Here is a 13,053-nt window from a genome sequence, read left to right on the forward strand (position 1 = left end):
TGGTGTGGGGACTTTTTTGCATTGTGCAGTGTGCTGGTGTTGGGACACTATTGTATTGCATATTGCACTGGTGTTGGCACTTTGTTGTATTGCACATTATGCTGCTGTTGACACTCTGACATTGCACACTATGCCAATGTTGGCACTCTCTTGCATTGCGCAGTGTACTGCTGTTGGTACCTTGGCTGCTTGCCGTCGCTGAGCCGGGTGAGGCGTGCTCTTGGCGTCGACGCGGTGCTGACCTCATTTCCAGTTAAGATGGCGGCCGTGCGAGCTCTACGATCGGTGGTTGGGGCTGAGGGGCTCAGGCTGCGCCTCGGCGTAGGGAGGACCCTGCTCCGACAGGTAACACAGGTACTGTGGGATTCACAGCTCAGTAGTGGTGGATACTCCGAGAGGAGTCAGGCAGTTCGGGAGGGACGAGGCAGTCGGAGCTTGGTGCGGTTGCTCCGGTGGGATGTTACCCCGGTTCCGTGCCCTGTCTGATTCTTGACTGCTGCTGAATGTCGGTCCCGGGACCTGGGTCTGTCAAATATCAGAGGAGAAAGTGAGGACTGCAGATGCTGGAGATCAGAGCTGAAAATGTGTTGCTGGAAAAGCGCAGCAGGTCATGTAGCATCAAAGGAGCAGGAGAATCGACGTTTCGGGCATGAGTCCTTCGTCAGGAATGAAGAAGGGCTTATGCCCGAAACGTCGATTCTTGCTCCTTGGATGCTGCCTGACCTGCTGCGCTTTTCCAGCAACACATTTTCAGCTCTGTCAAATATCAACCTGACAGCAAACTGTCTCTCTGTCAGTCCGCGCTACGAGTTAGACTGACCTTATACCCTACTCTTTAAAATCTAACATAGCGTGAGATTAGTTAGATTTTCTACAAAGGTGACCATCATTACCATATTACATATCTCCTCAATACATTACTTGTCTCTTTACTGACGAGATGTCAATTAATTTAAAAAAACCTGTCTGGTGTTAACTGTCAAGTACTAGACGGAAGTATTGGGCTGAAATTTCCCCTTGCCTGTAATTGCATCTGTTTTTATTTCCTTCATTATATTTGCGTGTCTAGGTGCATCATGATTTTCTGTGCACAATGTGTGTCAAAGTAGACAAGCCTGAAAGATGAGATTGACAAGATGTTGATGAGGCAGAGAAGTGGGTTGATCGATTCTGTAAGTGAATCAGCCTGAACTGCCAAAGAGGACATTACACAGCAGTCAACTGGAGTGCTGTGTTACGGTGAAAAAGTGACTTTAGACTTCAGAAGAAAAACTGTCAATGATTTTAGCTCGAGGCTACAGAAGGTGGTTAAGTTACCAGATAGTATCAATGCTGGTAGAAAATATTGCACTGTTTCAGACATTGAAATGAATTGGATAGGACAATAATTAGATCAGAGTGGTGCTGGAAAAGCACAGCAGGTCAGGCAGCATCCGAGGAGCAGGAAAATCGATGGTTCGGGCAAAAGCCCTTCATCAGGAATAGAGGCAGGGAGCCTCCAGGATGGTGAAATAAATGGGGGGTGGAAGGCGGGGTAGTGGGGCTGGGGAGAAGGTAGCAAAGAGTACAACAGGTGAATGGAGGTGGGGATGGAGGTGATAGGTCAGAGAGGAGGGTGGAGTCCACATTGATGCCCTAGGGTTGAAGTGTTCCGAGGTGGAAGATGAGGCATTCTTCCTCCAGGCATCAGGTGGTGAGGGAGCGGTGGTGGAGGAGGCCCAGGACCTGCATGTCCTTGGCAGAGAGGAGGGGGAGTTGAAATGTTGGGCCACGGGGCGGTGTGGCTGATTGGTTCGGGTGTCACGGAAATGTTCCCTGAAGCGCTCTGCGAGGAGGCATCCAGTCTCCCCAATGTAGAGGAGACTGCATTGGGAGCATCAGCAGTCCTCAGTTGTGCCTAATTAACTGAATGCTAAAGATGCGCTGAATGCTAAAGATTAATTGAATCCAGAGATGTGAATTGGCCATGCTAAATTGCCCATAGTGTTAGGTGCATTAGTCAGGGGTAAATATATGGTAGGGCAATGGGTCTGGGTGGATTACTCTTCGGAGGGTCATTGTGGACTTGTTGGGCTGAAGGGCCTGTTTCCATACTGTACAGATTCTAATCTAATCTAATGTTAAGTGAGAGAAAATCTTGGCTCAGAAAAACAGAATATTGAATCACTATGTGCAGTGATTATGAATAACAAGGATCAGAAGACATTGTTGTGAGAAGTTTCTAGGGCCCCCCCCCCCCTCCCAATAAGACTTATGCTGATGGACAGTGTGTAAAGAAATAAGTGCTTGGACCATTCAATGTAATATTTTACAAGACTTTAATCTGCACGTAGATGGGACATATCAAAAGTGAAAGGAGTTGTTTGCACGATGAGCTTGTAGAATGCTTCTGTGACAGCTTCTAGGAACAATGTGTGGCAAAACCAATTACCACATATTTCAGTTATCTTGTGTAATGAGGCAGATTTAATGAGTAATTTCATAATAAATGATACACCTAAGGGGAAAGCATCAAAATACAGTACTATTAAATTCTATGTTAAATTCAAGGTGTTGTATTCCCGTCCCAAACAAGAATCCTAAACACAGCCGATTATGTAGATATGGAAGGAGATCTAGTTACAGTTAATCAGAGAAGCAGACTGAATGATAAGGTGGTACATAAATGGTGGGGAACATTTAAAGAGGCATTTCAAGATACTTGACAGAAGCAGTAGTGTGATATTTGATGGGGAATAAGGGAGTGGCAGAGATGGTGAACATTTTGCCTGTCTTCATAGTGAAAGATGCAAATAACATATCATTTTAAAAAAGACTATGGGGATAATGAGAGAATGAAACTTAAGATCAATAGAGTAAAAGTATTGAGAAATTTAAGGGACTAAAAAGTGACAAATACACAGGTTCCAGTTGTATGGTTTTATGAATTCTAAAAGAGATAGCTGCAGAAGAAATGATGCACTCGTTTATGATTTTCTAAAATTATTAAGATTCCAATGGGTTGGAAGTTAGCAAATGTCACACAGCTGTTCACAGAAGGCAAGAAAAAGAAAACAGTGTGCTAAGGGCCAGAAGGTCTGAACATAGTTGTTTGGAAAATTCTCAGATCTGTTATTAAGAAAGTCTTTAAAGTGCACTTAGAAAATCAGAGTATGATCAGACAAATCAACATGGTTTGGGTTTCGAGGGTGAAAATAGTGAGTTCAGAAAAGGGAAGCCAGTAGAAATAGTATACTTATGCTTGCAAAATACATTTGGTATGTTTCCACACTAAGGTTAATATGCAAGGTAAAGCTAATGAAGTTGGGTTGGAATTAGCTTGAAAAGAGAGTAGGTTTCTAAATATCTTAAGAGAAATGGGATGTGGGAAAAGGGTGGGCAAGTGCCACTATGTAACATGCTCCTTCAGAGGTCCAAAATCGATGCAATGAGATGAATGGCCTTCTGCGTTGTAATATTTCTATGATTCTGTAGAATATAGTTTGAAGAAGTGTAAGGTTATTTACTTTTCTAGTAAGAATAGAAAAACAGAATATGTTATCAAGGTGTGAAATGTTTTTACATAGTGATAGTCAGAGACATTTGGGTATACTTGGACAAAAGGTTTTAATGCACATCCTGGAAACGTAATGGCTGCAAAAAGAGATCAGAATTCTGAAATTCTATTGTGATTAATCTATCTGGTTTTGCAGAGGTTGTCCACTGTTCCCTAAGCACAACACAGGAGTGTGATAGCCCACTCTCCACTTGCCTGCATGACTGCAACTCCAACAACACTTAAGAAACTTGACATCATCCAAGACAAAGCAGCTTGCTTAATTTGGCACTCCCTCCATCACTGACACACAGTGAGTGCAGTGTATACCATCAACATTGTGTACTGTGGCAACCTGCACCTTCTAAACTCACAATATTTCTCATCTCAAAGGAAAAGAATAGCAGATGCTTGGACATACTAGGACTTAAACACTTGCCTCCAAATCTCCAAATATTCTGACTTTGAACAGAATCACTGTTCTGTCATGGGATCATAATTCTGGCATTTCCTCCATTACAGTACTGTGGGTGTACCTACATGACATGGAGGATTACCACACCACCTCAATCGATGCAATGAGATGAATACTTATCTTGCCAACAATATGCACATTCCACGAAGAAACTTTTATTTAAAAATTGAGTGGATGGCATGTAGGCTTTTTCCCCCAAGTGATTTAAATATAAGATGTAAGTCTTTTTGCTGTTGTGTAGGGCTTTAGTAAGACCACAGCTGGGAATGTTGTGTGCAGTTTTGACGTCCATACCGCAGTTAGATATACTTGTCTTAGAGGCAGTCCAGCAAAGAGTCACTGGATTGATTCCTTGCATGGTGGCTTGCATTATGAAGAAAGGCTGAATAAATTGGGTCTATATTCTCAGAAGTTTAGAATAATGAGCGGTGATCTCATTTAAAGACACTGAGTGTTGATTCCCTTGACAGGAGAATCTGAAACATGGCCACAGTCTTAGTATAAAGGACTGATCATTTAGGAATGAGGTGAAAAAGTTTTTCACTGACCAGGTTGTGATCTTGGAACTGTCAGTCCAAGAAGGATGCGGGTGTTCCATTGTCGAGTATGTTGCAAGAGTGAATAGTGGAATTTTGATCTCTCAGGGACTTGGGGGAGAGGCAGGAAAGTGGAGTAAAGTCAGAAGATCAGCCGTTATTGAACTAAATGTTCGAATCAGCCAAAGGGTTTGAATGAACTTTTTTCTAATGACACATCTGAAAGTAAGTTTAGTCAGCAAATCAAGCAAATGTATTTGTTTTACAGTTGGTTTCAGGTGCTGAGCTGGGTTAAATGCTGTACTGTTTGATCAGTCACAATATGAGACATACAATATTCACCTTGTCCTCCCCCCATTAACTATGTATATGTTTGCGATGCAGTATCTGTGATAACACAGTAAAAGAGAGAACAGTTTAATGTTCCTATTGAAGGGCAATTCACTGGTGCAAGGTCATGATTTGAGTCCCTACAAATCCTGACTAACAAATCATTCCCAATTTTCTATATATTGTGCAAATGTCAAGACAGGCAAATGCATCATCAAAATACACGTCAGATAATTGAAGAATTCTAAAGCCGCAACTCACTTTCAGATACCCTAGGACTGGAATCTGAGAAAGAACAAAGATCGGTGCATTGAGTATAGGAGTTGGGAGGTCATGTTGCTGCTGTACAGTACATTGGTTAGGCCACTTTTGGAATACTACATGCAATTCTCATCTCCCTGCTGTAGGATGGATGTTGTGAAACTTGAAAGGGTTCAGAAAAGATTTGCAAGGATGTTGCCAGGATTGGAGGGTTAGAGCTTATAGGGAGAGGCTAAATAGATTGGGGCTATTTTTCCTGGAACGTTGGAGGCTGACGGGTGACCTTACAGAGGTTTATAAAATCAAGATAGGTGAATCGTCAAGGTCTTTTCCCCAGGGTGTGGGAGTTCAAAACTAGATGACATAGATTTAAGGTGGGACCTAAGGGTTAGCATTTTCATGCAGTGGGTGGTGCATGTATGGAATGAGCTGCTAGAGGAAGGGGTGGAGGCTGGCACAAATACGAAATTTTAAAAGGCATCTGGATGGATATATGAATAGGAAGGGTTTAGAGGGATATGGGCTAAATACTGGGATTAGATTAATGTAGGATATCTGGATGGCATGGACAAGCTAGATCCGAAGGGTCTGTTTCCATACAGTACATCTCTATAACTCTAAATGTTAATTTCCACTATTACTAATATCTTATTCATACAGGTGATTTTAGATTCAGAACATGAAACTCTGAACAATACAAATAATAACTGGCAGCTTCACAGTGGACCATACTCTGCTGTAAATTTTGTACTCTTTCAAATGTCCTTTCCAGATACTGAAGGTGAGGACTAAGGTTGTTTGTTTCATAGAGAAAACTATGTCCTGGAAATTTATTTAACTCTACTCAGGAAGATTACTTGGCTTGTAGAAGGCTGTGTTTTTATTCTAAACATTCATTACCTTTACTTTACGTTTGATTTTCATGAAAGTGAAAACTGATTGGTTTTGAAAGTATGAGTAGAAATAGAATGCAGATCAGTTGGCACTCCCTGAAATCCAGTCAGCTGTGATTCACTGTGAATTGCTAAGCAGTGGTTTTAAATATCCAACTGTGACTGTCTGTTAATTTAAAAGTATTTGAGAACTCCATCATCTCAATTAAGGCACAGTTGAACATTTCATCACATCGCTGATGATGATTTTCACTGGATATGACACTGGAAATGTCTGTCTGAGAGGAGAGACATTACCTTGTTTGGAAATTGATTGCAACATAATGAAGCATTTGTTCAAATGTAAACGTGTATTCACTGTATGAAATCTAAATTCTTTATGGTGGTTGCTACTTTTCATGTCTTTCTCAGGACCTGAAATCTGCAGACACTTAATACTTTATGTTCAAATCCAAGTTTGACTTAACCTAGTTGCTGCTGTTGGATTTTCTTTATTTTGTTCATTTCTTTCTTTCACTCCTTTCAGACTGAGACTTTGGTTTTCACACCAAAGTTTCTCAATAATAAGATTCTCACTTAGATCTCAAGTGCTTGTTCAGACTATCTATTGCATAACCAAGTTTCAAAATCTGATTTTGTTAGTACACAAAATCAACGTACTGTCAGTGCTGAGGAACTGAAATTCTTCTTTGTTCAACTAATCCCATTTTACTTGTAGCTACCATGATGCTAGTTGATCACCTGTGTCCCCTTCTGTTGATCACTCATTCCTCTTCCAATCCCACTCTGTTTAAATCTATGTCCATCATATCTGTCCATCTAGTCTTGCGCTTCCTCTGCTTCCAGGTAGTGTAAAGTCCAGCACTCTCCAGCAGAAGAACATTTGAAATAAAAACACAAAATACTGAAAACATTCAACATGTCAAGTATCAGCTGAAGAGAGAGACTTAATGTTTTACATTTATCAGAACTGAGGATACTACAAATTCAGTTTTTAAGCCAGTAAGACCAAGATAAAGGGACAGAGGAAGAAAAAAGGGGAAGGCCTGCAATAGGCTGAAGGGCAGGAGTGATTTAAAGAACATGTAGATACCCTGTAGTTCAAAGAAGAAGGAAAGAAAGAGGACAAAAGTGGTCTGTAAGCTTCAAGTTTGAGAAATATGTATTTAAGTTGAAGACACAAAAAAAATCAACTTTAAATGAAACTTATCAAATCATAATATTTCTGTGCGGTCTAGAGATGCCCTTCATCCCCATTGAATTGAATTAGGTTTATTGTCATATATACTCAGTGGTGCTGTGGAAGTTTACAAGTCATCACTTACAGTGCCATCTTGGGTACAAAGGTACCTAGGTACAGAATCTTAGGTACAAAGCAGAAAAAATGGAAAACAAATTAAAACGTTAAACATTACAGTCCTTACTAAATGGTAGAAAAACAAAGAAATACAGTTAACAGTTCAACACCACAGTCCATAAACACCTGGCCATGCTGGGCTCTCAACTCCTCACAGGGTTTGACCTCCCCTGCTTTGGGCTCGACTTTGCCCCCTGCTGCTGGGCAGTCTGCTCTTGCTTTGCAGCCTGTTCCGGTTGCTGCCGACCACCCCAGGCTGTCCACTCCTGCTCTCACCACTTGAGCTGCCTGCTGCTGTTTCCACTGCTGGCTGCTCAGGGTGCCTGCTTCCACTCTCACCGTCAGTTATCCAGGCTGCCTGCTCCCACTCTCACCACCTTATGCCTGCGTAAGTAATTAATTATCCAATGAGTGCATCCTACTTTACACAACTAAACCTAACTTGCAGATTTTTTTAATTAACATGCTTGGAACCTCTAGAGCAGGTGGGACTTCAACCAGGTCCTCTTGCTCAGAAGTAGGGACATAGGATGACAAGAGTTCTTCAAGCTACCTTGGAAATGTATCATCATTCCTTCACTATCACTGGGTCAAAGTCCTGGAATTCCCACCCTGAGGGCATGGTGCATCAATTTACAGAACAGGGATGCAGTGGCTCAAGAAGGCAGCTCACCACCTATGCAGGGATGATCAACAAGGGATGAGCATCAATAACACTTCCATGCCACTTTCAGGGCAGATAGAAATGTGCAATAAATGCCAGCAATACCCACTTCCTACGAGTCAATAAAAATAAAACCCTTCTTCCCTCCATGTGATTCCAGACCCTCAGAAAGGTGGTTGACTCTTAAATGCCTTCTGAAATGGTCTATCAGGCCACTCGGTTCAAGACAGTTATGGTTGGGCAACAAATGCTGCCCTTAGCATGGATGTGGGGAGGCAGTGGTGTAGTTGTAATGTCACTAGACTAGTAACTCAGACACCCACACTAATGTTCTGAGGGCATGGGCTCAAATCCCACCATAGCAGATGGTGAAATTTGAATTCTGTAAAAACCTGAAATAAAATGTTAGTTTAACGATTACCATGTAATCACTGTTGATTGTCTTCTGGTCTACAGACCCATAGCAATGTGGATGACTCAACTTCTCTCTGGGCTGTTGGAGATTGACAATAAATGCTGGTCTAGTTCGTGACACCTACATTCCATGAAAGAATTTTAAAAATCCACATCCCATGAAAGAATGAGGAAAAAAACATTCAGTGGCTATCTACCACCCTTTGTACAGTATTTCCATAATAATATTTGACAAAGAGAATGCCACATACACTGCCTCCACAAGAACTAATATTTCCACAGCTAATTAACTTTTAGCAAGCCTTTCTTTTAACTTCCTATGCTAAAGGGTAACATTTCCCATTTTACCAAAAAGTATTATGAAACTAGCTGCACTTGAGTACTCAGCAGGATTAGCATGATTAGAATCACTAAAAATAACTATTTTCATTTTGTTTGGGTCATCCATGAATGGAAATTTGAGTACAAATTTCTCTATTAATTAAAAAGAAATTTGAATGTTTCATTTGCCCTTAAAACATCTTCAACTTCAGGTGTGTCACTGTAATGCTTACTATAAGTACATTAAAACTAGCATTCAATCTGTCTTGAGTGCACAACCAATTCAACTAACCAATAATGCTTCACAGCTGCTCTGTTTTTCATTAGATGTGACAGCATCTTTCTGGGATTTAGAATGATTAACTTACATGGAATCATTCCTTTCTAAATGGATTGTTAATTCAGATTTACTTCAAATCTGCACCATTTTTAGTCAATAGCAATCTTCCAGTTAGTTGATCATCATTGCTGAAGTGAATGTTGGAGTTGCATGTCCAGATCATGCAGATGTTCCCAACTTCATTGACTCTGCAGTAATTGCCCAGGTGGTTTACATTTTTAATGGGCAAATCACGCAATATTGGGAAAATTCTGAAAAAAGTCCCCAATTTTGATTTAGTTGGACTGTTCCAATTCACTTGCTTAATGTTTGACAGGAAACCTGTTGTAACTGCTAGGTAATTATTAAACTGAATCCCCCCCACCACTACCCATTTTATGTTTTATAGAAACAGGAAAAAAAAAACACAAGTAAAATAATAAAAGTGAAAAATTTAATTACACCAGTCTTTCAGTATAAATCAGTGAGGTCTTTGGGGATGTTCCCAGGTGCTCTAGATTTATGACAGGTGTTTTTGCTTCCTTTCCACTTCCTTTAATCTTATCGATAACACATCTTTCAAATTAAACTAGGTAGACTTGGAGGTCTGTAAGCAGATGTGGCTTCTGAAATCAGAAGTCTGTACTGGAAACGGCATCAGTACTCTGATTGGCATGTCCAGAACTCTCAGCCATGATATAAAGGGAACAATGCTTGATACCACTCCATAAGGAACCATTGACAAGTTTTTTTAAATGTAGAAGCATGGCTTTTATCCTAATTGGCTCCCTTAAATGAGACTACAAGAACAAGGTAACTTTCAGGATGCTGTTTCTTTCTGTGGATATGTCCACTCTAACATCTACGTCACCCAGTCGCTATTCAAAACCTTGAGCAATTAGCCTTACTTTTAGCATATGAGTCGCATCTCCCAGGACCTTTTCTGTCTATATGACAAGGTTGACCGTCCTCTATCTTGTATTTCACAATAAAACCAAATCCCTTGCAATAATCTAATTCTGTTTGTTTTGCCTGTCATTAGTTTGCCCTCTAGTTTATCAGCAGGCATCAAAACTAGTTTGATCTAAAAACTGTCATCCCTTCCTTTCATTCTGTTAAGGTACAATCTCTGCTTATAGTTAAGTAGCTTCTGGGCCTATTACGTTAAGACCTTGCCCTTTGGCCCTGTCCTGTGTGAGACTATCACTCAACCTACCACCATCTCTTGTATTCATTTACTCAGTGTTAACAATCCAGTATGCTTGAGTATGTGAAGTACCTGGTGTCTTATCACCTTTTATCAACTTGTAGTGAATTACTGTTAACTGTGAGGGAACGGTCCTTAATAGTTTTAATACCCTGTTGGATAACCACTGTTCTACTGTCATCCCTTATTACCAGGACCTATCAATTCCTCTGTCTCATAGTTGTGGATATGCTTGCTGAGCTGGAAAGTTGATTTGCAAACATTTCGTCCCCTGTTTAGATGACATCTTCAGGACTTTGGAGCCTCCTGTGAAGCGCTGCTGTACTGTGTCTTCTGGAATTTATTTGGTTCTGTTTCTGCTGCTTCCGATTGCCAGTTTCCGTTGTTCGTTGTAGTGGCCAATATATTGGGTCTAGATCAATGTGCTTGTTGATGGAGTCCATGGCTGAGTGCCATGCTTCTAGGAATTCCCGGGCTGTCCTCTGTTTAGCTTGTCCTATGATTGTTGTGTTGTCCCAGTCAAATCTCTGTGGTCCTTGTTATCTGTGTGTTTGGCTACTAAGGACAGCTGGTCATGGCGTTTAGTGGCTAGTTGGTGTTCGAAAGGGCTACAACACATTCCTGGCCTATGAACGGAAGAGGAAAAAGAGTATTCGCCAAGAATGGATATCCCCACAACTTTACCCACAGATGCCTAACAGACAAACAATACGACGACCTAATTCACTAGTCACTCTACCTCACATTAAAAAACATTTCAGAACTGACAGCCAGACTTCTCTGACCACTGTATTCATGACTGCCCATAAACAGACAGCTACGCTCAGCAACAACTCACCAGGACAAAAGACCCTATACTGATCATGTGCAAGACTAACGTAACTTACAGGAATTCATGCCAAGACTGCACAAAACACTATATAGGGCAAACAGGCAGGCAATTAGCAATCCACATCCACGAACACCAACTAACCACTGAACGCCATGACCAGCTGTCCCTAGTAGCCATACATGCAGATGACAAGAACCACAAATTCAAATTCAACTGGGACAACACAATGATCATAGGACAAGCGAAACAGAGGACAGCCAGCGAATTCCTAGAGTCATGGCACTCAGCCACGAACTCCATCAGCTAGCACATTGACCTAGACCCAATACACTGGCCACTACAATGAACAACCGGAACCGGCAAGCAGAAGCAGCAGAAATTGAACCAAATAAATTCCAGATGACACAATACAGCATTGCTTCACAGGCGTCTCCAAAGCACTGAAGATGTCACTAGACAGGGGATGAAACGTCTGCATATCAACTTCCCAGTTCAGCAAACATACCCACAACTATAACAAATGGCACCCAAGCTATAAATCTTTACACAAACCTTGAATTCCTTTGTCTCTTTCATAACACACCAAATCCTCAGAACAAAAATATATCTTGGATGGTCTTATCTAATGTCTGAAATCTTCTCAAAGTTTCTGCAAGACGTCAACTTTGATAGTCCTGAATTTATAACATTCAAATGTGCTGAGAAAATAGAGCCAGTTGTGCACACAGAATGTTTCATTTGTGTTATCAAGGCTATTGAAAAGGACCTCTTCCCCAAGAGTTTTCTCAAGATAGCAAATATCTGCTTGGAAAGGAAGCCCCTTTTCTAGAACCAAACCCCAGCTACGTGTGGGAGCCAATTCATATATGACACCTTAGCACAATCCAGCAATTTAAATTTGCACATTTAACAGGGGAATTTCTGCCTTTTTTTAATACAGTCTGTTGTAGTCCATGATGTATTTATTCCTTTATGGAATAGCCTTCTTCCTTTTGAAATCTATTAAGGTTGACGTCCCCAAGTGGACATATTCCTTGCACAGTGGCGGTTGTCAGATAATAATAGTAGAGCTCTTTATTTTCCATATCGGTTATGGGAAAATGGGATTTTTGGATATTGTTATGTGCTGTAATCAATTTCATGCTGATATTAGCGTAAAGGAACGCTTACGGCAGTTGTGCATTGTAGAAAGAGTTTAACTTTTTCTATGACTATTTTACTTGGGAGTTTTCAATACTAACAGTGACTGCATAAACAAGAACAGTATTTTCAGCATTGGTATTGTTCACTTGCAACCAGAGAAACTCGCAAGTGGCCAAAACTGGTGACTGTGTACACTTCTCACTGTACTTCTGTACTTGAGCTCATGTGACAATAAAGCCTAATTTGAATTCAAATTCAAATTAAGAAATTGTTCACTGGTGAACTCTAGGACCTTCATGTTTATCAGTTTTGCATTGCAAGAGTATAATTTCTGACTTCGCCCATTTCTGAACCCTAAAAGAACCTTAAGTTTTGTAACTATAAACTTGCCATTGTGGTTTATGGAATTTACATATGTTAACTGTCTTTGTCTCTCTCTGTCAGATTTGTGTGCACCATTATAGATGTCGTAGTAATACCCATTTCCTGAAACCAGAATATCCTACATTTAACAAATCATCTGTTCAACTCAACGCACAATCAAAATTTTTGAGAACCTCTACTGGTAATTGGGATATTTTCTAGTTTCTTGTTGAACTTCTGGTTCACTTAACTTACTTGGGTCAGATGTTAACTAAACTTGTATTTATTTTTACAGCTGTTACTGGCCAAGTTGTTCAGTTTAAACTTTCTGATATTGGCGAAGGGATCACGGAGGTTCATGTGAAGGAATGGTGAGTTGATTCTTAATTGTGATTAAAGAGTT

General features: G+C 40.7%; 1 protein-coding gene across 3 annotated transcripts in view; it reads left to right on the forward strand.

Moving 5' to 3' along the window:
* Positions 1 to 238: 238 nt before the first annotated feature.
* dbt (dihydrolipoamide branched chain transacylase E2) overlaps positions 239 to 13,053 on the forward strand; it is a 59,246-nt gene continuing 46,431 nt past the window's right edge. For 2 of the 3 annotated variants that reach the window (XM_043699687.1, XM_043699689.1), the window contains exons 1-3: positions 242 to 354; positions 12,732 to 12,852; positions 12,946 to 13,021. In XM_043699687.1, the coding sequence (XP_043555622.1) occupies positions 259 to 354; positions 12,732 to 12,852; positions 12,946 to 13,021 (293 nt within the window). In that variant the 5' untranslated portion in view covers positions 242 to 258. Of the gene's footprint in view, positions 355 to 12,731; positions 12,853 to 12,945; positions 13,022 to 13,053 lie in introns of all 3 variants that reach the window. The other variant, XM_043699688.1, reaches the window with a different exon arrangement.

This window comes from Chiloscyllium plagiosum, chromosome 11 (genome assembly GCF_004010195.1).
Source record: "Chiloscyllium plagiosum isolate BGI_BamShark_2017 chromosome 11, ASM401019v2, whole genome shotgun sequence".
Classification (NCBI taxonomy): Eukaryota; Metazoa; Chordata; class Chondrichthyes; order Orectolobiformes; family Hemiscylliidae; genus Chiloscyllium; species Chiloscyllium plagiosum.